The following is a 27817-nucleotide window of genomic DNA, read 5'->3' on the forward strand; positions in this document are numbered from 1 at the left end:
TCATTTCTGAATAAAAGTAAAAGGCTCAAAAAGAATCAAAAAATGATTCACACAGTACAACCATATGACACAAATGACAGCATACTTTATTGGATAACAACAACAAACAGAAGACAAATAGAACGCTTTATACAATAACTACACCATATACACTATACTCAAAATAAAAATATATAATGTATATTTAAAATTTAATAACCTATATACATTATTTTTATATATATATATATATACACACTACCGTTCAAAAGTTTGGGGTCAGTGAGAATTTTATTTTTATTTTTTGGAGGAAAGAAATCAATACTTTTATTTATCAAGGACAGTAAAGACATTTATAATGTTACAAAAGATTCTATTTCAAACAAATGCTGTTCTTTTGAACTTTCTATTCATCAAAGAATCCCAAAAAAAAAAAAAAAAAAAACTGTACAACTGACAGACCAACAACTGTTTCAACATTGATAATAATAATAAATGTTTCTTGAGCATCACATCCTCATATTATACTGATTTGTGAAGGATCATTTGACTCTGAAGACACTGACACTGGTGATGCTGAAAATTCAGCTTTGATCACAGGAATAAATTACACTTTACTATATATTCACACAGAAAACAGCTGATTTACACTGGAATAATATTTAATACTATAACTGATTTTTGTTGTATTTTTAATCAAATAATCGCAGCCATGGTTAGCAGAAGAGAATTCTTTTAAAAGTATTTAAAATCGTACCGAGCCCAAACTTTTGAACGGTAGTGTATAACTAATAATATAGAAAGAGAGTTCAATAACTGTTGTGATGAACCCAGCGCTGTCTGTGGGATAGCACACGCAGCACTACATATTGTCCCTGATCATGTCAGTCAGATCTTAACAGTTTGTTCGCAGATTGTTTTGTGAACTTGTGACAATGTATTTTGTGAGGTTTTGCAAGAAGCTGTTTTGAAATATGGTTCTGCGTAAACTAGATTTGACCAGAAAGCCAACCTGCCACCCTGAGTAAGCATTGATATTCATTTCACGTGAAAATGTGTTTACATGTCTTACGTAACATAAGCAAAAAACAAGTCCTACACCTGAAAGAAATAACAACATCAATGTCACTCATCTAGCTTACAACATGTTTCGTGAAATGACAGATAGGTTAAAAAAAAGAAGCTCCTAATGTCATGCAAAACAGTGAAATATTATATGTGAAAGTAGGAAACTTTCAAGCATGAGAGGCATATAGCAGAAACCATCTGAGAAGATGAAAAATACATGTTAAGTGGGAGGAAGGTAAAATTACAAATGACATCACATTAAAAAAAGGAGCCTATGATTTAACAGCCTTTTCCACTTAAAAGTTAAATTTTTCATCTGGGGTAATTTGGGCCTAGCCATCTTTGGTGAGTGTTTTGATACTGAAAGAAAGTGGAAGGAAAAAAGAGGGCTGGATGAATAAAACATGCCACGTCATGATGAATGATCTATGATGCTACAGAAATTTACTGCAGCAGAAGGAAATGGAAAGTGAGAAATGGAAACCTGGGATACGGAAGGAGAGACCTGATCAACACGCACAGATTTTTACATATACGGTTCTACAGACAAGGGAATACAACAAGAGAATGTGAAGACAAAAAAAAAAGACAGTATAATAATATAAAGATGAATGCAAACAGACACATAAGCACAGAGTAAATGAAGGCAGGGTGAGATTGTATAGCCGCATGGGGAAAGCTGTTAAATGTTTCCCCCTCACTGGCTTTCAGATCCTGAAATGTGCTTAAACATGTGGCCCACTGCACTCAGAACACACACCTTGCCACGCAAGACACAATCACCTTTCTGTCTCTCACTTCCACTCTAAAAGATATGAAATACACAAACGCAGTCTTAGAATATTCTATTTCCTTTTCATTTTGCCTTTCATGCGGCAGCATCGAGAGCAGAGACGAGAGCTTTTTGACGTGCTCACCAAATGGTGTGCATCGAGTGGCTCCAATGGCTGCCGCCCATGCAAAGCCAGCTATAAAAGCAGACAAGGCTTTAGATTGGAATATATAATATTAGTGAATTTTAGCTAAATAAAACTATTTCGGTCCACTTGGTTTGCACTTACACTCACCTAAAGGATTATTAGGAACACCATACTAATACTGTGTTTGACCCCCTTTCGCCTTCAGAACTGCCTTAATTCTACGTGGCATTGATTCAACAAGGTGCTGAAAGCATTCTTTAGAAATGTTGGCCCATATTGATAGGATAGCATCTTGCAGTTGATGGAGATCTGTGGGATGCACATCCAGGGCACGAAGCTCCCATTCCACCACATCCCAAAGATGCTCTGTTGGGTTGAGATCTGGTGACTGTGGGGGCCATTTTAGTACAGTGAACTCATTGTCATGTTCAAGAAACCAATTTGAAATGATTCGAGCTTTGTGACATGGTGCATTATCCTGCTGGAAGTAGCCATCAGAGGATGGGTACATGGTGGCCATAAAGGGATGGACATGGTCAGAAACAATGCTCAGGTAGGCCGTGGCATTTAAACGATGCCCAATTGGCACTAAGGGGCCTAAAGTGTGCCAAGAAAACATCCCCCACACCATTACACCACCACCACCAGCCTGCACAGTGGTAACAAGGCATGATGGATCCATGTTCTCATTCGGTTTACGCCAAATTCTGACTCTACCATCTGAATGTCTCAACAGAAATCGAGACTCATCAGACCAGGCAACAGTTTTCCCGTCTTTAACTGTCCAATTTTGGTGAGCTCTTGCAAATTGTAGCCTCTTTTTCCTATTTGTAGTGGAGATGAGTGGTACCCGGTGGGGTCTTCTGCTGTTGTAGCCCATCCGCCTCAAGGTTGTGCGTGTTGTGGCTTCACAAATGCTTTGCTGCATACCGTCGCCCGTCGGTGTATGAATGAGTGAGTGAATGGGTGAATGTGAGGCAAATTGTAAAGCGCTTTGGTGGCCATTGGGTCTGTGAAAGCGCTATATAAATGCAGTCCATTTACCATTTACCATTTACCTTGGTTGTAACAAGTGGTTATTTCAGTCAAAGTTGCTCTTCTATCAGTCAGCTTGAATCAGTCGGCCCATTCTCCTCTGACCTCTAGCATCAACAAGGTATTTTCGCCCACAGGACTGCCGCATACTGGATGTTTTTCCCTTTTCACACCATTCTTTGTAAACCCTAGAAATGGTTGTGCGTGAAAATCCCAGTAACTGAGCAGATTGTGAAATACTCAGACAGGCCCGTCTGGCACCAACAACCATGCCACGCTCAAAATTGCTTAAATCACCTTTCTTTTCCATTCTGACATTCAGTTTGGAGTTCAGGAGATTGTCTTGACCAGGACCACATCCCTAAATGCATTGAAGCAACTGCCATGTGATTGGTTGATTAGATAATTGCATTAATGAGAAATTTAACAGGTGTTCCTAATAATCCTTTAGGTGAGTGTATTTCTTCTTTGCAGCTCTATGACATACAGTAGGTTTTATATAATTTCAGGAGTTTACAGCTAACCCGGGCTTTCTTACTCGCTGCCAAGAGCCAACATAAGAAAAAAAAACCAAACTCCACTCCTGGTGTGCATAGTATATTGACATAAAGATGCCTCACACCCACATATCTAGTTATACAACCCAGCCATGATGGGAGAAAATATGTAATGCTCAGAAGAAATTATAAAGCTCAATATGTATTCTTATATGTAATATGTAGTCATGCAGTCTGCAGTTAAAAGGGTCAATTGCCTGCTAATTTACTCTAGAACGTTCATTAACATTCACCAGCCTGAAAAACTATGAAAAAAGCCTAGTTGTTTATTTTAAAATTCATAAAACATATAAATGGCCTGAGAGGGATGGTGAAAATATACATCAAATTAATAATAATATAAAATACAATATATAATTATATAATTTATTATTATTTTTATTTAAACATATAAACAAATGTCATATAAATGATTATATAAAATTAATGTAATATAAACTAGAACAATTATATTTTTATTATAAATATGATTTAAACAAAGCAAATTTTTATCATGTAATTATAAAGGCAAGAGAATGGTGGAAAATGGTCGTACAAACTTTATTTTTACTAAACTATAATAATAAAAAATAATAACAATTATTATTACTCAAACAGTTACATAGATTGGTAACACTTTACAATAAGGTTCCATTTGTTAACATTAGTTAACTACATTAGCGAACATGAACTAACTTTTAAAGCATTTAGTAATCTTAGTTAATGTTAATGTCAGCAATTGCGAATACTTTATTTAAATACAATGTTGTATGTGTTAATATTAATTAATGGACCTGAGCTAACATGAACAAACTATGATTAGTTGTATTTTTTATATCAACTACCTTTAACAAAGATGAATACATGTACATACTGTAACAAATGTATTGCTCATTGTTAGTTAATGTTAGTTAACAAATGGAACCTCATTGAAAAGTGTTACCCATAGATTTAAGGGGGGGGGGGGCTAAAGATCTGGACAGGTAAATTATGGTTGTAAATTGAAATCCACAAAGTGGTGATCCATGATCTGAAGATTCCCTATTTCCCTACTATGGTGTCCTCAAGTGCTGCTCCAGGGAAATGCCTCCATTAGGTTGATTTACATAAGAAAGCACCTTGTAATGAACATAAACACTACACCTCTGTTACATGTTTCTTTAACTTCAAGTGCTGCTGGAATCCAGCACAAACCCCTGACTCTGTCTTACAGCTATCATTACAGCTGAGGATTAGATCAAGTCTAATAAGACAGCTATAAGAGAGAGCACAGTCTGGGGGCGGGACGCCTCAGTCGATGGGAAAATGGGGGCGATGTAGGAGCTGCTAGAGCCATAATGGTTTCTCTGCCAGTTTGTGCCTTCCTAACACTATTTCTCTTGACAGACTGAAAGGATGATTCACTCACTCCAGTTTTATAGTGGGCAAAAACAGTGGGCCAGGAGCTATGATCAAACAGTGTCTGTGGCTCTTAGTGGCCCTGACCTGAGACCAAGGAACATGCAGTCCAACTGGCCAGGAAAATAGATGTGCCGTCTACAAATAGAATTTGCTGTGCCTTTCAAATGAATGGTGCTTTGTGGGCAAATCTACACAGCCTGAATCTAAATTGGAGTTCACCTTTGTGTTTTTAACATGCATTCTCCCAGACAGGGTCCAAAATTAACACTTGCCAAGTAAAGTAAACCCAGGAACTGCTAAATAATCCAACCAATAACACAATGAACCGTGCTGTTCGTCACAATTATGCAAAGAAATAATTAAATAATTCAAATTTAAATAATGAAATAAAAAAATTAATTTTTATTTAAATGTATATATTTATTAAATATATTATTTCAAAAATGTTGATGCCATAAGGAAAACATATTCCTGTCGCATTGCTGTAGCTCAAACATTAGAGCATGGTACTAGCAATGACAAGCTCATGGGTTTTATTCTGGACGCTGCTCACAGAGTAGTATAGATGTGGCATTTCACCCTATTGCTTATCAGATTCAACTAAAGTCATGAATTTAGAATACCATTTAAGCACAGTTAAACAAAGCTTCATTGAAATGCCACAAGATAGACACAAACACACAATGACCCTGGGCTTGTGCTGGAGTGCTGGTAGTGTTTGTACACTGCTTTAGGGGTTTATGAGGCAAGCAAGAAAGGCCTCATTCGACCTACATAGCACCCCTCGAAACATCACATGACCATTAACCCCCGAGATCAGATTAAAGCCAGACTATTTCACCTGCTCTAGCCCCTCTCACTTTCCTTATTCAATCCTGAAGTTCCAATTACTTTTTCCTTTGCTTCCCTTCTGTCTCTCTCACTCTCCTGTCACCTCTTCCATTCATCCTCTCTGTCTCACCTTCATTACCTCCATGCAATTTCACAGTGCGGATCCATTGTCCTCTGTGATTGTATTGTCCAGCCGTCCATTTCTTCCCCCCTTTCACCATCTCTCTATTGTAAGTGAGATGAACACTGCACTCTTTTTCAGCACATTATCCTCATATCGTCATCCTCATCATTCTCTCTCACTCCTTTTTGCAGAAGGACTTCTGTTTAACCTTCATTTCACCTCCCCCACTTTTCCCTCCTATCAGCCCTGAGAGAAGGCATTTTTTGCTGACCGAGAGCTCTCTCGATAAAAAAAAAGAAAGAAAAAAAAGAACCCAGACATCGGTATCAGAGCTGCTCAACCCTTACATGTCAATGTCTAGGCTTATACATCTTAATTTAAAATGTTCTGAATCTTCAAATATGCAAATCTGGAAGAAGATTTCCCTTGAGTTCAGATCCTTGGATAATTTTTTAATGCATTCCACATTTTCAACAGCACATTCTGCACATAGTAGATACGTACACCTTGTCGTTTATCCCGCTTGGGTTAGACAGTGGGCTGTAGATCAGCAGTAATGGCATGTTGTCAGTGCTGGCTAACTGGGACATTAGCCTCAGTGGCTCATAAATAAGCCATAGCAGTAAGTGCTAATGGGTTCATTTAAACTCAGACCTGGCCTTATAGGGCTCTGCTGACTGGCGTGGGATCATGGGAGAAGTGACTAATGTGTGGACAAAGTGTCATGCTCCCAACACATAGGAACTCTACTAACACAGCACACTGACAACAGCATTAGAGGGATAGTTCAACCAAAAGTTAAAAATCTGTCATCATTTACTTGCTCTTATATGTCGTTCAAACCTGTATGACTTTTTTTTCTTCTGCAGAAAACATCTGAAGAATGATTCAAATGTGATCCAAGTGATCCAAATGATCCAAGTGGATGCTGCACACTGGTGCTGGTTGAGGAGAGAACCCCTGATATGATTGTAAAGCGCTTTGGGTGTACAGTAGTACATATGAAAGCGCTATATAAATGCCTCATTCATTCATTCATTCATTCAATTGTCCATATAATGCAAGACAATATTGACTTTCATTGTATAAAAAGAAATGTGCCAAGAAAAAAATAATAATTTTGTGTTCCAGAGAAGAAAGTCATGCAGATTTAGAAGATTGTGAGTAAATGAGGACAATTTTCATTTTTGGGTGAACTATCCCTGATCAGTGTTGTTATTATAATTTTTTATTATATATATATATATATATACACTCACCGGCCACTTTATTAGGTACCCCATGCTAGTAACGGGTTGGACCCCCTTTTGCCTTCAGAACTGCCTCAATTCTTCGTGGCATAGATTCAACAAGGTGCTGGAAGCATTCCTCAGGGAGTTTGGTCCATATTGACATGATGGCATCACACAGTTGCCGCAGATTTGTCGGCTGCACATCCATGATGCGAATCTCCCGTTCCACCACATCCCAAAGATGCTCTATTGGGTTGAGATCTGGTGACTGTGGAGGCCATTTTAGTACAGTGAACTCATTGTCATGTTCAAGAAACCAATTTGAAATGATTAGAGCTTTGTGACATGGTGGAAGTAGCCATCAGAGGATGGGTACATGGTGGCCATAAAGGGATGGACATGGTCAGAAACAATGCTCAGGTAGGCCGTGGCATTTAAACGATGCCCAATTGGCACTAAGGGGCCTAAAGTGTGCCAGGAAAACATCCCCCACACCATTACACCACCACCACCAGCCTGCACAGTGGTAACAAGGCATGATGGTTCCATGTTCTCATTCTGTTTACGCCAAATTCTGACTCTAACATCTGAATGTCTCAACAGAAATCGAGACTCATCAGACCAGGCAACATTTTTCCAGTCTTCAACTGTTCAATTTTGGTGAGCTCTTGCAAATTGTAGCCTCTTTTTCCTATTTGTAGTGGAGATGAGTGGTACCCGGTGGAGTCTTCTGCTGTTGTAGCCCATCCGCCTCAAGGTTGTGCGTGTTGTGGCTTCACAAATGCTTTGCTGCATACCTCGGTTGTAACGAGTGGGTATTTCAGTCACTGTTGCCCTTCTATCAGCTCGAACCAGTCTGGCCATTCTCCTCTGACCTCTGGCATCAACAAGGCATTTCCGCCCACAGAACTGCCGCTCACTGGATGTTTTTTCTTTTTCGGACCATTCTCTGTAAACCCTAGAGATGGTTGTGCGTGAAAATCCCAGTAGATTAGCAGTTTCTGAAATAGTCAGACCAGCCCTTCTGGCACCAACAATCATGCCACGTTCAAAGTCACTCAAATCAACTTTCTTCCCCATACTGATGCTCGGTTTGAACTGCAGGAGATTGTCTTGACCATGTCTACATGCCTAAATGCACTGAGTTGCCGCCATGTGATTGGCTGCTTAGAAATTAAGTGTTAACGAGCAGTTGGACAGGTGTACCTAATAAAGTGGCCGGTGAGTGTATATATATATATATATATATATATATATTTTTTTATATATATATATATATATATTTTTTTTATACATATATATATATATATATATATATTATTAATTAAATTTTTATTTATTTATATATATATATATACAGTGGGGAGAACAAGTATTTGATACACTGCCGATTTTGCAGGTTTTTACACTTACAGACCATGTAGAAATCTGTAATTTTTATCATAGGTACTCTTCAATTGTGAGTGACGGAATCTAAAACAAAAATCCAGAAAATCACATTGTATGATTTTTAAGTAATTCATTTGCATTTTATTGCATGTCATACGTATTTGATCACCTACTGTACCAACCAGTAAGAATTCCGGCTCTCACAGACCTGTTAGTTTCTCTTCAAGAAGCCCTCCTGTTCTCCACTCATTACCTGTATTAACTGCATCTGTTTGAAGTGAACCCTTTACCTGTATAAAAGACACCTGTCCACACATTCAATCAAACAGACTCCAACCTCTCCACAATGGCCAAGACCAGAGAGCTGTGTAAGGACATCAGATAAAATTGTAGGCCTGCACAAGGCTGGGATGGGCTACAGGACAATAGGCAAGCAGCTTGGTGAGAAGGCAACAACAGTTGGCGCAATCATTTGAAAATGGAAGAAGTTCAAGATGACGGTCAATCTCCCTCGGTCTGGGGCTCCATGCAAGATCTCACCTCGTGGGGCATCAATGATCATGAGGAAGGTGAGGGATCAGCCCAGAACTACACGGCAGGACCTGGTCAATGACCTGAAGAGAGCTGGAACCACAGTCTCAAAGAAAACCATTAGTAACACACTACGCCGTCATGGATTAAAATCCTGCAGCGCACGTAAGGTCCCCCTGCTCAAGCCAGCGCATGTCCAGGCCCGTATGAGGTTTGCCAATGACGGGTTTGGAGGAAGAAGAAGGATGAGTACAACCCCATGAACACCATCCCAACCGTGAAGCATGGAGGTGGAAACATCAGTCTTTGGGGATGCTTTTCTGCAAAGGGGACAGGACGCCTGCACCCATTGAGGGGAGGATGGATGGGGCCCATGTATCGCGAGATCTTGCCCAACAACCTCCTTCCCTCCCAGCCACGAAGATGGGTCGTGGCTGGGTCTTCCAGCATGACAACGACCCGAAACACACAGCCAGGGCAACTAAGGAGTGGCTCCATAAGAAGCATCTCAAGGTCCTGGAGTGGCCTAGCCAGTCTACAGACCTGAACCCAATAAAAAATCTTTGGAGGGAGCTGAAAGTCCGTATTGCCCAGCGACAGCCCCGAAACCTGAAGGATCTGGAGAAGGTCTGTATGGAGGAGTGGGCCAAAATCCCTGCTGCAGTGTGTGCAAACCTGGTCAAGAACTACAGGAAACATATGATCTCTGTAATTGCAAACAAAGGTTTCTGTAACAAATATTAAGGTCTGCTTTTCTGATGTATCAAATACTTATGTCGTGCAATAAAATGCAAATGAATTACTTAAAAATCATACAATGTGATTTTCTGGATTTTTGTTTTAGATTCCGTCACTCACAGTTGAAGAGTAGCTATGATAAAAATTACAGACTTCTACATGGTTTGTAAGTGGGAAAACCTGCAAAATCGGCAGTGTATCAAATAATTGTTCTCCCCACTGTATATCTTTATTTTCATTAACTGTAATTAAGCTGAAATATTAGATGAAAAAAAATGACACGGAAATTTGAAATGTTACTGAAATAAAATTGTAATAAAAGTTTGTTGAAGAACTAAAATAACAATTAAAAATAAAGCTAAGTAGAATTAAAATGAATTTAATTGAAATGAAATAAAAATAAAAACTGAACATTAGCATTTTTAAAATGACCATTATAGTATATAAATAAAACTAAAATAAATACACACAATACTAGTGTGTGTAGATTTTCATTGTCAATATCTAATCTGCTCCTGATAAATGCAGTTTAAAGGTTTAAAGTATTTTGCTCTGCTGTGCTATCAAAACATTTTTCTGTTTGGTTGAGCGGTCTGACATGTAAATTTCAGTGCATGAGTTTGGGCTGGGAAACTTGTTTGGAAAAAGTTATTTTCCAAATCCTTTTTTTTTTTGTAGCTACTGGTGCAAAAATGACACTTCACATTTAAGCTCTTGCATTGCATAAAATGGAATAATCATAAACATTTCCGAGGACAAAGTTAGAGGAATGAGAGCTGGAAAATGGTGATGGATGAAAAATAAAAATGAAGGAGAGAAAAATGTGCATGAGACACCTCAATAAGTTAAGGGCGACCCCTATGAGAAAAACACAGCAGGCCCAAATGGAAAACCTCTGGAGACGCAGCCCAGAAACTGAAAGGCAAGACAATTCATTTCACACTGGCTTACTCCAGATGTAGCACACTAGAGAAGCTCATTTACACACACACACACACTGATTCATTTGCTGCTTCCAAAACCAGATGCAAATCAGAGCACATGGGCTCCCACATTGGCCGTCGATACTGTTTACTGCATTTCCATCAGAAAGTAGGAGCAACAACAGCAGATGAGCAGCCAATATAGGCTCATTAATCATTGTGATTGGTGAATGAACTCGCTCTCTACGCCATCAGAGCAGGAGGCATAAACACCTGTGTGGAGGAGCAATGGCTGGCCAGATGTTGAAGGAGTTTAAGGAGAGGCAGGCTGTTGAACAGAACGTGAAGAACACATCTGTATATGGAGAAAATTCAAGACAGGACACTTGTTTTCCATGATCCTCAAAATCTTTAGACTTAAATTAAACTGCTTGAAATACATTTTGTAAACAATGTAAATTGTGTCTTTTTTTTAAAACATATATTATATACCGGTAATTATAATATATTATAATTATAATAACATGTATTAGTATTACTATATAAAACTTTTCATTTGATTTAAACAGTTTACAATGTAACCACTTATATATTTTACAAGACAATTTCTATACTTCTATTTGTGTTATGCTATAGTTAAAAAATAATAATATAAAAATTATTTATATACTTATGCGTATAGTGGAGGTCAAAGGGCATAACAGATCAGAATAAAACAAAACAAATTAAATCATTAAAACAAATATGTAAATGTTACCTGTGCCTAAATATTTGTATATAATAATTCCAAAAATTATATAACTTTCTGTACAGAACTTTTAACAACGATTCAATTTCTCAAAAATCTCAATTTTTCCCATACTTCGAAATGTTATACTCACAACTATATGGAATCTGACTTTACAGTTGACTTCATTACTATTTTATAACATTCTACATTTTATAACATATTGCAATATGTGTGGTAAGACATTTGACTAGAATGTGAATGACCTGTAGAGAGAGAAATGAACAAAAAAATGAGTGAGAGAGATTGAAAAAGTATGGTATTAAACTGACCTCCAGAAAGACAAACTTCTCTTTGATCCGGGCGCAAAGAGACAGACTTTAACTCCAGTTCAAAGCGTGTCTACTCTAGACTCAACAAACCCTTTAGGAATAAAAAAATAAAAAACCCTGTACAGCCTGTTTTGCCAATGTTCCTCCATCTGGATGGAGGCCTAAATCATTTTATTCGTGTTTGTTGAAACCCAAGCGTCATCATGTATTAGCCCCACACAAACATGCTTTGAAGTTTGTAAGAGGTCACGGTCCCAAACAAAACCAGTCCCTGATCAAAACAAACGCACACAAAAAAACAAACAAGAGAGACAACAGCAGAACCAATAGCAGAATCTCCACCTGCACGATTCACCTGGAGCCTTTTTGATGTGTGTGTGTGTGTGTGTGTGTGATGTGCCGACCTGCAGCTGTGTGTTTGTACACGCACCGCTGTCTCAGTCAGACTGAGTTCTGACTGAGCCTCGGCCAACCTGATGAATCCCTTTCGAATCAGCGTGTAGCCTTCCAGATGGGCACCAGACAGCATGTTACAAAGGGCCGTGATCCAGGCCTTAAAGCAGGGATAGTCAATTAAACTTTACATTTTTGCATTTCCTTCTTAAGAAAAAAAAAATCATTTGCATGCTAATAGGAAATCTCTGTGATTTTTAGACAGGCTGAGATAATTGACAGGGCTAAAGGCTTTTATATATATATAAGAAGTCTCTTATGGTCACCCAGGCTCAATTTATTTGATTAAAGATTCAGTAAAAACAGTAATATTTCGAAATATTATCACTATAAAAAAAAACTGTTTCCTATTTTTATTTTTATTTTTAAAAAGTCATTTATTCCTGTGAATTTCCAGCATTATTTCGCCAGTCTTCAGTGTCACATGATCCTTCAGAAATCATTCTAATATGCTGATTTGCTGCTCAAGAAACATTTCTTATTATTATCAGTGTTAAAAACAGTGACGCTTGATATTTTTGTGGAAACCCTGATACATTTTTTTCAGGATTCCTTGATAAATAGACAATTCAAAAGAAATGCATTTATATGTAAAAAATCAAGTCGCACACAAACACACTAAATTATCAAACAAACTAAATATTCACTATAGAAATTTCCCACTCCTACAAATCTCAATTAAATTGTCTGACATTTCCTAGTTTTCCATGACTCTGGGAACCCTGCCTTGAGTACAAAGACGCTACTAATAAGTGATCAAATCAATATTCCCTTTCTTGTAGGGATGGCAAACACCAGAAAATCACACACACAGGAAGTAGCCACGGAGTCCCATTCCCAATATTCTGCGCATACTGGGTTTAACAGCAAATATGACAGTATACATCAATCTACGGGTGAGAGCCGAAGGAAACGCGGGAGAAAGTGAGAAAGCGGCTGGAGCGGAATATGATTTCAGTATCAATCACACTTTGTTCTTTTTGTCAGTGATGGTGCATCGTCCTCAGTGCGCCGTGGCCTGTTTCTCCGCTCCTGTCCTCATCGATCCATTTGCTTCAACAGCTCCTGAGCAAGCTCATCAATCTCTCTGTGTTTCTCTCCCAGACTGCAGGCCGCCGGCCACTATCAGGACATCACTCGTGTGGGAATGTGCAACAGCATGTGGACACACGCACACACACACACGCATGCGCAACACCATTCTCAGATGGCCATATGTTGTGCATTTAACAAATAAGCCAACACATTGAGCCTTGCATGCAGGGATTACATGTCCATTTCCTGGCACAATATCCCTATTCCCTTGTTACTGGATTAATTGACATGCTACGCTCACTCTTAACCCCTTTCACTTAGTTCCTTTCCCTTCAGCATACCTCTGGCCTCTAAAACAACTCACTCTGCTCATATTCATCTTTCCCTCTTCACCGCTCTCTTTAAATCTTTATACTTTCCAGGCTGAAGTACAAGAGCAGGTGAGCGAGTGATTTACAGCGTATATATGAGGGGAGCTTTGGATCACTTCATAAATCTCTGGCTGAGCTAATGGTCGCTCATAAGGGCTCTGGACATAAGTGTCTGGATTTCCTGACACACTACTTTAATAGAGCCTCACCAGCATCTTACAAACACACACACACACACACTGAACAACTTTCTCAGCACAGCCAATATAGAACATAAGACGTCCATCAAAACTGTGTGGCAGCTATTGCGCACATCCACTGTCTTGCAGAACAGGGCGCACGCCTCTCAGCACAGGATCTGATGGATATGGCCTCTTTACGTCAGTGACACTGCCTGGATTTATTGCAGGAAGAGGCTCAGATACTTTGCAAACTGCCACCACACCTCATCCATCTCTCATATGCTGTATAGTAGAATCTGAGCTGATGCTGAGATGTTGAGAAATGCTTACTTATATAGGTTTGTGATTATTTGTGAGGTTACTGCGCTCTCCTTCACTCACCTTGTTCCTCTCAAACAGCTCACACTGGATGGTCTTGAGGTCAGTGTCCAGGGCGCTGGCGGCCTGCCTGCGCTTGCGTGCCAGCTGCTCCTCCAGGTCCTCCATCTGGGTGCGCAGCTTTTTGTTTTCCCTCTCCAGAGCCAGCTTTTCCGTCTCCAGCCGCTCCCGACGACCCCACTCTGCTGCATTCTCCACCTGCAGACGCTCCATCTGCACATACACACATACATTCAGTAAGATAGGAGTGAGGAAAGAGAGAGAGAGACATAAAACAATAGAAAACAAAACATTGGAGGATAATGATAAAGTAAATTTGAATGCAAAGCTATTCCTAACATGTACAAAGTTCCCATAAGCACAACATTTTAGCACAAGATGATAAAAAATAAAATGCATCACCATTTCACCCTAAATGTAAATATTCACAAGGGTATAATATTTTACCAAATATTCAAAAGCAGTGATTAATACTTTACCTGGAGTGTAGGTTGATTTAATTTATTTATTTAAGTATGTTTGGGGTCTGATGCTGAAAGAAGTCTCTTAGGCTCACCAAGACTGCATTTTCTTGATCAAAAATACAGTAAAAACAGGAATATTGGAGAAAAAAAATCCTTTTTCAGGACTCTTTGATGAATAGAAAGTTTTGATTTATTTGATATTTATATAAATAACTTTTGGTCAATTTAATTCACCCTTGCTGAATAAAATGATTATTTCTTAAAAATAATGAAACCTTTGAACAGTCTTTTCATTCTTTCTTTAGTATCTTTAGTTTCTTTTCTTTAGTACAGAATGCTTCTACTTTAGTGATATTCTTAGGTCAACTTGCATTGCACTGCATGTTTGAGATTTACCCAAATTTGGATCTAACCTTTTTGAAATCAACTGGAAGGGTGTTTTTGCATATCCTGCTTTTACAGTTTTATTTTTCAATCTGTTTAATTCAGTCAATAAATACTTCATAAAAACGGTTTTAGATAAATATGTCAAGTTTGTTTAATTAATTTTTTAATTACAGTAGTTAACTTCTTTTCACTTGGAAAATCCACACAAAAAAAGTTTATATAGGTTTGGGTTCCCAAACCTTATCTTTTTTTCGTTAAGCATTAGAACAATTTGTATCGTAAAAGCCTTATACAAATCATTTTGACTGAACAGTTTTTTTGTTACAAACTAAAATTCCTGAAAACTACTAAAGCATATACTGTGTGCAGAACTTGAAGTATATAAAATATGGAGACACAGCATTTCCCACGTGTATACCCATAATCAGGAAGGACTAATGCTTATGCTGCATTAGCACACAGGACTACTATTACCCCAGAATGTTGTTGGAACTAAGTGAAGGGCTCTCCATGATTTCCCAGTTCTGACCTGCCGCTAAAAGCAGTTTAATGGGAAACCATTTCTCCTAGATTCACCTTAAGTGCTGGCTGACTTTCATACCCCAAACTCTTCCAAACCAACTAGTCATTAATATTTCTATAATATCATTTGACTGCTGAGACGAGGCAGTGCCTGTGAAATGCCTCTAATCCTGAGGGCAGAGATGAAGGGAGGTCACCATGGGATTTTGGAGATGAGGGGACACAGCGGATCTGAGCAGACACACAGGAGAGGCGGCGCTTTTTAAGGAGCGCATCAAAGTGCAAAATGTCACTCTCTCCTGCCAGGTTCATCTCAGCAACACCCCGCTGATAACACTGCATGCTGGGAATGTGTTAGAGCAGCGTTCTGTCATTACGCCAGCCTGACTAACAGAGGGATGTGGTGTTTGGTGCCGTGCTAGTCGAAATACAGGAGAGATAGCGGATGGATGTTTAAAGCCCTGAGGGTGTTTAACTTTGATGTAGATCACAGTGAGTCCTGGGGTGACACCGAACCGGCTGGCCCATGCAGAACAATGCAGCATGGGTGGGACACAGCAAAAGTACATGCGTTTCACCTCTGTACGGAGCTCTGCCAGTTTCTTGTCCATGCTGGTGCGAGCTCCCAGCTCGTCCTCCAGATCTTCAGACATCCGGCCCAGCTCATCCTGATGCACCTCCTTCAAAAAATTCAGCTGCAAAAGAAAGTGTCATTTAAGTTCATCTCTGAAATTATGATCTGAAGTAAAGCTTCCCCTTGCTTTGTCGGAGAATATCTATGGTACTCAAAAAAAAAGTGCACAGCCTAACTACACCAAACTATGCAATGCTCTGAATATGTCATTGGTATTCAGAAAGATTTTACATTCTGATTGTGAAGGAGTCTGGTTTTTAAACTCATTTCACATTTGATGAAACTCTGTGAAACTGCACTCATTTAACACGACTTGTACTGACATTCTGTGGCAGTACAGTCTAGCACATTTGCCATTAAGCGAGAGGGGCGCTATGGTCAAAGTCTGAACGTTCTAGAGCGTCTCACACTCGGCATACTGTGACTCAAACGCAGTGATTAACATTCGCTGCAGGTCGTGAGCTCACACAGCTGGGCTGGGGACAGGCAGCTCATCTATTAAACTACTGAGTGTAGCGTGCACACTCTTCCTACTCATCATCTCATGGTATTCATGCACATCCTTACAGGTTGAGGTTATTAAAAAAAGAAGCACATCTCTTCCTACTCATCATCACTCCGCCTGTGACGAGGTCTAGGTATATGATGATGAATCAGTCCCTTATTCTCTCTATGGAAGGCTTGAATTGAGAGTGAAAGTTTCCCTGGGCCCAATCAGTGTGGCTGTCTTTCATAAAATTGCCTGACTGAAAGAAATCCTAAGCAGCAGTCTAATCATTCATGAACAATGACAGACTGTCTCGTTCATGGGTAACAACTGCCCCCTGGTGGTATTCTTATGTACAATATCAGTCAAAGTTGGAATACAATTATTCAAATTTAAAAAAATATATGCAGCCAGTTATACAATAGTATAATATAATATGCATATACAGTACTTATACAAACATAATTGTGTTATACTATAAAATATCAAGTTTAATACGTATCATTTTTGCTTATATAAAATACTGGTATACAAGTTGGGTCTACATTATGAATTTACTAAAAAAAAAAAGTTTATATACTTTAGGAAAAGCAGCCAAAATGTTGCCAGCGTACATGTGAACTCCTTTAAAAAAAGCATCCCAAGTGGATACGCCTTATGATTTTATTAAAAAAAATTTTTTGTATTAAATAGCTTATTTTATACTTTTCATGACTTTATTATTATTTTCCACATTTTAGAATAAAATAGCTTATTTTATACTTTTCATGACTTTATTATTATTTTCCACATTTTAGAATAAAATGAGGAACAAGTAGGTGTGTCCAACTTTTTGACTGTGTCCACTTTTTTATTATGAATTTGAAGCAGGAATGACCATGCATGGAGGCTCTGTGACTTATAAGGAAGAATATGATATCTGAAAGTCAGAAGGTGAAGTGCTGGGTTTTGATGAACAGGCCCACACAACAGTGCACTCTTCCTATTGATTAGAGCTCTCACTACAAAATGCGGAAAATTGGAGAAAAGGCCAAGGTTTTCTTGCTCTTGCCACACGAAAGTGCTGGAGATCAGTTCCTCGTGAGAACACCATGTGTTAGTGTTCTGGCTTCAGTACTTTATTTGTTATTTGTAAATCAAACACAATCCACAAATAAGAAACACAGCATTGAAGCCAGAATACTAATGTTCACAATTAAGGCTCAGCAATTTATGTCTTGACTTGATGCCCGAAAAGTAAAAATAAATTGCTTAAAATACCAATACCAATCAATGAAGCCAAATAAACGAAATGTTCCACAGCTGCTACAAAACTATTTGGCTTTTGAGAGTGACCTATAGCAAGTTGTTGAAGAATAACTGTCATAATACACTACATGCAGTAGAGTTGGGGCGATCTAGCCAAATAAAAATAAATATACATGTTTTCCAGCCAACCTTTTGACAATATTCAATATATATCTCAATAATCATGTAACTGCACTGAAATGGCTTTTTTTTTTCAATCAAAGAAAAATCACTTCAACGTGAGGGGCACATTATAACATGACCATATGACAGCTTAAAATGTTATCTGATCTAATAAAAAAAATATACAAGTCAAACCAAAATATTTTCTCAAAATACAATTATTAACTTTATCATATAAAATAATGGCATTTTTTAATAATTAAAAATAAACACATTTTTCAGTTTGACAACAAACACACCGGAAAACACAGCTATACAGCATAATTCAAAAATCAAAACATAATATTAATTATTCATTTCTGAACATTGACTCTTAGTCTTTATTTACATTTTTCTCATGTTTTCTCAATAGAATTCATAAAAGTAAAGAATAGAATAGCATAGTTCTAATAGGGGCACATTGTAGTGCAGTGTTACAACATGCCCCAGCTGCACAACTGGGATTTAAACCCTGCTTGTATCTTCTGCTAGTTAGTGAAGCATTAAATAAGCTACAATTGTGATTTCGAGACCTACTCTGCTTCTCTTTTAAATGAGACATTGCGGGAGTTTTATGCCTCTGTTCAGTCTACCGCTGGACGCGAATACAGTGTTGCAAGTTGGATGTTTCTCAGAGCAGGTATAAACCGTCACATTACAAAATACAACATCATAAGTGATAAAGACTTCAAGTCAAGCAATGCCGTCAATTAGAAATGCACCTGCACTCTCCCCTTTCACACCCACAGGACTTGTAAGAAAAGTTTGGTTTGACATACAGCTGTGTTTTGCACGGAGGGGAAGAGAAGGAAACCGTAACCTAAAAGAGTCTTTCGTTCTCCGGCAAGACGAGAATGGGAAAGAGTACCTGACCCTGGCGCATAACCCAGAGACAAAAAAACCACAAGGATCCCACTGCATCGGATAGGGAAAATTTACAAGGATTTATGTTTGCGAGCCCTGGCGACCCACTTTGTCCCGTGGACAGCTTTAAAAAATATCTGTCAAAGTGTCCAGAAAATGCCGGAGCTTTCCATTTGCATCCGAGACGCATCCCTCTGTGCAAACGCGAGAGCACCAAAGTGTGGTTCACAAGGGAGCCGATGGGGCTCAACTACCTTGGCAATATGCTAAAAAGTATTTGTGAAGAGGTTGGTAATAGATATTTCGTTTTTGCCCATGAATTTAAACTTTGTTTATATTATTTTCCAAATCTAAATTGTATACTTTAAATTCTTGTTGTTCAGGTGGAAGGTATCTCACAAATGTACATAAACCATAGTTTGCGGAGCACTGCCATTGGACGGCTCTCTGATGCAGGACTAGAAAGTCGTCAGAGATCATGTCAGTGACAGGCCACCGATGCGAGGCGAGTTTGCGGTCATATTGGGCCCCATCCTTGTCAGAGAGGAGGACATGGAGTGACATACTGACATCTAGAACCTCAACAAGCAAAGCGAAACATAATTTCACCTCCAAGCCTAAAACTGAAATAACCCTACCCGTTTCCATGTCTAACTTCACGATAAATGGAAATGTGGAGTTTAACATCAATTAGTATAATGATGAGTAAAACCATCCCTATTTCGAAATTTCCAACTGTTTGATTTTTTTGTTTTCATTTAATTTAAAGCTGCTGTCTGGCGTTTTTCCTCTTTGTCGCCATCTCTGTTCGAAATCTGCAATTGCAGTCATTCGCGGAAGTATCAACTTTATGTGAGTTGTAACTTTAACACCCTCGACACGGCACAGCGCAGATGAACACAGTGTTTGAGGAGAGTGTGCTGTGCAGCTGAAAACCTTTAAAGTTTCAATCATTAAATTAAACTAACTAAATTTCAGGCTATCATTAGATAAAGTGCAGCGAAACTCAACATGACTTGTGTTAACGGTGTATGTAAGTAGTGTTGTCTCCGGCGGGGCGTGTTGGGGATGGGGCTTGGGTAGACGATATAGCCTAATCGGATATCGCGATATTTTAAGGCGAAAATATTTTTTACAGATCGCCCAAGCTCTAGTCACTGTTGATTAGTAGATTCAGGGTGTTGATGCACAGTATAAATATAGTTAAAAGTAATCAAGACATTTTTCCACACTATTTGTCACTAAATGACTACAAAGAAAGTTCATAATGTTGCTTGACTTTATAAATCACCAGAAAAATAATTGCAAACATATGAAGAATATTCTACATATCAGAAGAATATTCTACATATCATTCATCCCTAATTTGCACACCAGTCGAAGTGTTAAAAAAAGTGTTATGTTGCTTATGTTCCTCACCTGTTTTACGGCCTCTTGTTTGCTCTTGTTCAGTTCCTCATATTTGAGTTTCCATTGGCTCAGCTCTGCCTCCAGCTTCTCAATGTTCTTAATGAGTGTGTGTTTATCTCTGAGAGAGAGAGAGAGAGAGAGAGAGAGAGAGAGAGAGAGAGAGAGAGAGAGAGAGAGAGAGAGAGAGAGAGAGAGAGAGAGAGAGAGAGAGAGAGATGATAGCTTGACATGCACAGCACAGGCCAGATCATTAACATCATCATGACAGGGTGAAGGCAAATCTAAATAGATTGTTCTTAAAACATCTGGTCTTTGAGATGCCTCCAGTAGGTGAATTTTAAAGTCAACATAGATATATCCTTCACCAGTCTATGATGAGTACAATTCAGCAGTTAATTGAAATCATTTTTATTATCAGTCATCCTTGGCAGTGAAGGATACATCTATGTTAACCCTGTTATGAGAAGCTCCATGATTCTAAAGGCCTTTGATTTCATTTGTTGAGTTCTGGTCTGTTTGATGCATGCATTGTTGCCACCTGGACAATGATCTCTTACTCTCTTTCTTTCAGCAGGACTTTCTGGGACTCATCCAGGCGTAGCTGGAGAACATTGAGCTTGCTGGAGTCCTCCTCCAGGGAAGCCAGATCCTCCCACAGCAGTCTGCTCCGGTCCTGCCGACTGAGAACTGAGCGCAAGCTACTGGCACTGCGAACGTCCCATGAGTCTGGAGCCTCTGACTTTGCCCTGAGAAGAGCCTCCAATAACTCCACCTCCTCCTGAGAGAGAGAGAGAGAGAGAGAGAGAGAGAGAGAGAGAGAGAGAGAGAGAGAGAGAGAGAGAGAGAGAGAGAGAGAGAGAGAGAGAGAGAGAGAGAGAGAGAGAGAGAGAGAGAGAGAGAGAGAGAGAGAGAAGAAAGAAAGGGTTGCAGCTGATCAAAATATGCCAAAATGGAGAGGTTGCATGACATGCCCTCATCCTCGAAAAACATTTAAAAAAAAATAGTAGAACCCAGAAATTGAGTTATCTTACAAACAGGGATAAACAAGGGGAGAGTAATATTTTAACTTGAAATTATAGTAAGTTCTTATAGAACGTTTTAAGTTTACTTTTGTACAATAAACAATTCTGATACTGCCAATCAATGTCCAAAGTAAAACCTGGGTTGTGAAGCAAAACCATCTGAGCACTGCTGTCTAAGTCAATGTTTCAAGACAATGAAAACAAATTGAAACCATAAACAACAAAAAAAACAAAGACTTTCATGCTTTTGTTTTCTCCTTATTAAACCAAACCACAGAAGAGGCATTTGCTCTGTCACCCACATAACAAATATCATATTGCACCTTTCCTTTATTTCCTTTGTGCATGGATGAAATTCACAAGCTCTTTGGAGGAATAATAAAAAACGGCTTTACAGTTCAGTGCACCATCCTTTCTCTTTCCTTCCTACACACAGTAGGGATTACATATCAAAGATATGGGCCCCAGGATACAGACATGAGACACTAAACATGCTGCCAACTTCCTACGATCCCAGAAAGGCCACAGTTCAGTAATTGCACGAAAAGTGCAATGACACCTCCCTACCAGCTGGGGGAACCAAACGCATACAAATAGAGATCATAGAGTTCCACATGTGGAAGCACTCAGCATGCCTGTGTGGAAACAGATCAGGAAATGGGATGATATCAAACAATCCAGTGAGAATCAGACTAAGCTAACTAGTATTTGTTTACTTAGCTAAGATTGAATGAGGGTGCCTGATCCTACTTCAGAAAAGGTGCATGTCTCTGTGCTGAATAATAAAAAAAGCAAAACCAATTTTGCTCTCACCAGGTAATCGTCACTGTTTAGAGGAATTAGAGAGACTCTTGAGCTATCTAGGCTACCCCCTGTTGATAACAGTGCAGAAATATACATCCATCATGCTCTAAACTCTGAAGGTCAAGTATGACACTGACATTTATTTTTCCGTCCCTCTCTCTGCTGGTGCGTGTTCTTTGCAAACCAAAAAAGAGGTGAACATTTGTTTGAGGGGTAATTCTTTTGAAAATTAGTTAAAAACACATTAAGGAAATAACGGACATGCTCAGACGAGTCTAGGAATGAAAAGGGGGTTTCTGGGTAGTGGGAACTGGTGCAGTACCCCCTGGCTGTGGCCCCATGGGGGGGTTGTGCTGGTTCTAATAATAGGACAAAAAAAACTAAACCAGCACACAAGCAAAAAGCACAGAGTCAGGTAAAGAAATCACAGGGAGGGGCACTGAACCAGGTCTGTGGCTGACCCATTTACAATTGTCTACCTGCTTTGAGAGTTAACAGCCTTGGTTATTCTATGGGTTTGAGCATCTGGGTATAAATTGTTTTATTCTAATTTTTTCTCAAGTATTATTCTAGTATACAACTGATTTGACATATACGTGTGCTTTCTGACAAGCGCTTTTGATGTGCACTGGGTTCGTTTGACATCAGTTTGGTTCGTTTGGATGATGTTCCTTCCAAACTAGGGTGCGCACCCGCAAACCATATAAGAATCCCCTTATAAAGGTGATATGGTATACGGTTCCTGTGAATTAAGTATGGTTCTCTGCGGTTTTGGTTAGAGCACAAATCTTCCTGCAACCGAATATAATAACTGAAATTGCTTTTTTTCTACCTAGTCCTTTGTTCCTGTGAGAAAACGCCCCTGCATTCTGTTTCGATCTATGTAGTTGATTTTGAGTGTCCAGTTGGGGTCTGGTAAAAATCAACCCACTAACTAGACCTTTCTGAAAATATTTAGCTTTACATCTTTCCAACTGAGGAACACTCACCTTCTGCCTGTCTAGTTTGTCAGTGCTTCCATCTCTCACAGGTTCCTGCTCTGGAGAGCCTGGCCCATCTCTCACGCACGCTGGTGCAGTGGAAGCGCTCTCTGGGGAGTTCTGTTCAGCTCGGACACTTTGGGCTTCCAGACGCAGTTGTTCATTTTCCGCCGCCAGTTCCTGCCGCTCCCGTCGTGCCCCTGTCAGCTCTTTGGTAAGGGCGTCCAGACGCTGTCTCAACTGCCTAACCTCATCCCGTGCCCTGTTGCGTTCGGCCCGCACCTTACTCCACTTCTCCCTCCAGTTGGCCGTACAGTCCGACCACCAGCGCATTGTCTTCTCCATCTGAGCTGCTCGTGCCCGAGCCTCCTCCAGCTCGCGCAGACGCAGCTCCTCGCGGCTCTCCCAGTCCCCAGCGCCATCACAGCCCAGCCCTGGAGACAGCAGCAGAGGAGGGCTTGAACTGGGTGTTCCCCCTGAAGGACTGGGTGTGTGGGTCAGGCTGTCCGGGGAGCGCACCCGATCTGGGCCCAGGCCCAGGCCGCACAACAAGCCTGCCCCAGACTTGGCGGCCTCTGTCATGTGGGGACTAGGTGTGTGGTTCATCACTGAGCCAATGATGAGTCCAGGGATAGAGAAGATAGTGGTCAGGAAGATCTGATCAGGAAGCCATGATCCACATCAACATGGTGGTTTTCTGTGAAGCAAGATGAGTTAAGAGTAAACAGATCCTTCAAAATAAAAACTCTTTAAAAAGTTCTTAGAAATAAACTAATGTTTAATTATGCATAACGTTTTTCAAAACCATAATACCATTTTCAAGAGAAGCTGACATTTCTTATTTCATGAAGAAGAAAAAAATTATATAAGAGGTCTGTTCAAGTCGTTGTAGATTAGAATTGCAATGTTAACGTAGTTTTGAATTTTCGAGAAGACAAAAAATGAGCACTATAATTTGCTCTGAAAAGCAGTATACATATACATTCAGTAGGTGACAAAGACATACAGGAGCAGCGAGAGCAAAACGAGAGAAAAAGAACTCTCTCTGTCAACATGTCATTGCAACAGGGCCAATAACATTAATATTGTTGAACAATCCAGACCACACCATGACAACCAAGTGCAGCTTTAATTTACAAGTGTTCTCCCTTTCACACACTCCCACACACAGGGCTGTATTTACTTAAAAGAGTACAGGCAGGGTTACAAAGAAGGAGGTTCCAGGTCAAAAGCCTTCTGCCAGAGCAGCCATCTCTCATCGGCCGTGAGAAAAGAGTTACAGCCCTACAGCAAAGGGGAGTAGGAACTCGTGTTTGTGTATGTATAAAGTGTGAAACTTTGGTGAACAAGGCTTAGATTTATTATATTTTTAAAAACAGACCTCTTTCTGACCTATAAGACAACTGAACATGTCATCTGTCTGAGCCAAAAAGAAAATTCTAGGAAAACATCATAATATGGTTTACAATTTAGGTACATTCACAGTTATACACACAGACATGTTATACACAAACTCACTTATCTTATGTTATTTTTTTCTGTGGAACAAACAAACAAACAAACAAACATTAAGGGTATATTACTGCACCTAAAATGGAAGTCTATGAAATTGTGGAAGCAAAATTGTAAGGGTCATTTCGTGTCAACTCAACCAGAGGGTTTTCTGGTGAAAGAAATATGTAAATTAAGAAGAAAGCCAAAATATTAAATGTCATGGATGTATATTTACTAAGTAATCCACTATTTTGTCGAAGGGGTCAAAATGACAATTTTCACCTGAGATTTAGTGCCAAATTACAGGGGGTAAAAATGACTTCAGAAAGATGACAGCATCATTATTTTAGGGTTAGGGTTAGGAGATTGGTAGGTAATTTTTGTGGACAAAAGTTACATAGTTTCTTGACTTTATGACAGGATAAAAAAAACAACAACAAAAAAAACGAGATATAACTTTGCATAGACAATATCAGTAAATGATTTTAGGCTATTCTCTGTAGTCAAATGTTAACATGTATAATGTTTAAGTCTTGAGCCTATACTTATTTTAACATTTATTCTGGTGCATTAACATTTATTCTTCCACCATAGGTTTACAATCCAAGAGCACTAAACTGTGGCACTAAAAAACCCCACTCATATGCCACTATTCAAACCCTGAGGAAGTTTACAGGTGGGGCCTGTGGCTTTGGGAACTGCCGAGTTGTGCATTAGAATATATTGGGGCAAGAAACAGAGGCATAGGCTCCTCATAAAACACTACTCATACAAAGGCCCCCTTTTTATTAGCTCAGCTGGAAAAAAAATGTGAAGACTATTAGGTTTGCTGCAAGCTGGGAGGGTGCACAAGGGTTTTGGTGACAAAGAACAGCAACCGATGCCACTGTGGGTCAAGGGGACAATGAATCAGTATCCTGGATCAACATATCAGCACAGGATGGTTTAGTCTTAGGCCTATATATCACTGGGTGTCTCTTTTGTGAGCTACAGCTTATATGTTGGAGGCAAAGCAGTTGGCATGCCAATGAGCTCCTGCAAGGATTTGGAAGAGCAACAAAAAGCAACAGAACATCATAAGTAAGAAAACGAGAATGAGGCAGAAAATTAATTAGCTCCAGAGGCTTTCACAGGAGATCCTAATTAAGACTGATGATGCAATCTGAGCAGCATCTCCAATAGAAACATGAGCAGCATGGAGAGACGAGTGGATGAAGAGAAAGAGATGAGGAAAGAGCGAGAGAAGGGGAAAATGTGTAACTGGACCCACTGCTATACTGCTGACAGCTAGAAGAAAGAGCAGTTGATATCAAAGGAAGAGCAAAGACTTGCTGAAAAGTGACAGATTTGGTTGAAGTTTCAGGCTTGCCTTTTGTCTAAAGTAAAAAAACAAACAAAAAACTTTCATCCTTGGGGAGGGATTCATTAATAAATCTTTGACAATAGGGGCAAACATGCTTTCAATACACACATGTAGGCTCAACAAATATCTTAAAGATAAGCATTAACATAGGATGTCTTCTCCCCACAGAGCAGCTAAACCAACATGGGTTTCCAGACCAAAGATCCAAAGCTTAGCTGATTAAGCTGGTCGTCCCAGGTTTATCCTGCTAGTCAAGCTTGCAAAAACCCGCTAGGGACAACAGCATCACTCGCTAGGGACTTCAAACCACAACATATGCTTTTAAAAGAAGTAAATGTCTACTGAACATACAGCTGTTCAGAATTCAAGTACATTCAAGCACTAGGACAAATTGAGAAACACTTGCCTAATACAAAAAAATAGATCATATTTAATGCAAAACTACAAAGTCAGAGGTTAATTATGAACTGCATTAGAGGATTAAATGGTTTCCCTCCTGTCACAACTATTTTCCCAAACACTGTTCCTATAGCGTATACCCTCAACAGGAAATCCCTCAAAAGTCACATATTTGCTGCCATCAGTTTGATTCACCATTGAACCAAGCTGACTCACCCATTGACGTATGGTCTAAATCAAATCCTGTGCATGTAAAGAAAAAAATCAGTTTGTGTGTATACACATACTTGTAGGATGAAATCTATGCAAAGTTTTATAAATGAGGCCCCAGAACACTCATTATTATTACATCACAGAAAATTCACAAGAACATTTTAAACAACGGAGACCACACACCACGCCACAGAGCAACATCTCATCTGTCCAAACTCAGCAAGCAATGAATTACAAATCTAAAGAGTTCTTCAATGCAGGACGTAAATAAAGCCCCTGTGTGAAACACTATCCATTTGTGTTTTCCCCAGTGGCTCAGTAGGAGTCGGAGGAACTCAAAGGCAAACTGAGACCCAGTGTCACTCACAGGAGCCAGGGAAAGTGAAAACCGATCTGATGGCTGCAGCCCATTTTACTTCAATGCCCTACTGTCACCTCCTGACATAAAGCTAGGAGTACAATATTTTGTTCCCTGGTTCATCAGCTATGCTTGTCAAAATATAGCCTCGGGAGATATCTTCCATCAGGACAAAGTAAAGTGTTAAAAGTCACTCAGGGCAGGAAGCGAGTAATGTTGCAGAGATCTTAAAACATATATGTGAACCTGAACCCAAAAAGTCAATTGAAATGTTCTGAAATATCCAAGAGAAGGGAGTATTATGAGCATAAATTTCAGTGCTGTAAGAGTGAAAGCACACCTTGGCTGTAACCTGTGATCCTTGTGGTTTTCAGAAGAATTTGCCCCTAAAGGAAGAGGAAGTTTGTCTGTTTGTAGCGCTGCTAGTGCATGTGGTCTCCGACCGCAGACTGTGAAAGTGACAACAATCATTTTGTGTTCCACATTAGAGCAGATGATCTTTAAAAGGTCTTCCGCTGTCTCGGTTGAAAGTGTTCTTGCCAAGTGTAAATAAGCAAGTCTTAAAAACTGCTTATCTTCACAGCTAATTAAGCTTGCTGAAAAGTTACAGACAGCCAAACTGTTTCGATTTTGTAAACAGATGGTAAGCGCATACGATATACCATATAGATAGCATAATGAGTTCAAATAAAGTGGAGAAGAGAGGATAGAAGGATAAAACAGACTCTAAGAGGAACTGTCAAACTGATTCTTTAGGGCATATGAATTATGTAGTATTATAA

The 27817-nt window shown here is 39.3% G+C and overlaps 1 protein-coding gene across 1 annotated transcript in view; it reads right to left on the reverse strand.

Annotated features, from left to right (window-relative positions):
* ccdc102a (coiled-coil domain containing 102A) overlaps positions 1-27817 on the reverse strand; it is a 76008-nt gene that overhangs the window by 20961 nt on the left and 27230 nt on the right. The window contains exons 2-6 of the mRNA XM_056267309.1: positions 23218-23905; positions 20960-21177; positions 20412-20520; positions 16137-16253; positions 14189-14398 (exon numbers count right to left, since the gene is read on the reverse strand). Of these exons, the coding sequence (XP_056123284.1) occupies positions 14189-14398; positions 16137-16253; positions 20412-20520; positions 20960-21177; positions 23218-23814 (1251 nt within the window). The 5' untranslated portion in view covers positions 23815-23905. The remainder of the gene's footprint in view (positions 1-14188; positions 14399-16136; positions 16254-20411; positions 20521-20959; positions 21178-23217; positions 23906-27817) is intronic.

This window comes from Rhinichthys klamathensis, unplaced genomic scaffold (genome assembly GCF_029890125.1).
Source record: "Rhinichthys klamathensis goyatoka isolate OS25496 unplaced genomic scaffold, OSU_Roscu_1.1 h1tg000258l_1, whole genome shotgun sequence".
In the NCBI taxonomy this organism is placed as follows: Eukaryota; Metazoa; Chordata; class Actinopteri; order Cypriniformes; family Leuciscidae; genus Rhinichthys; species Rhinichthys klamathensis.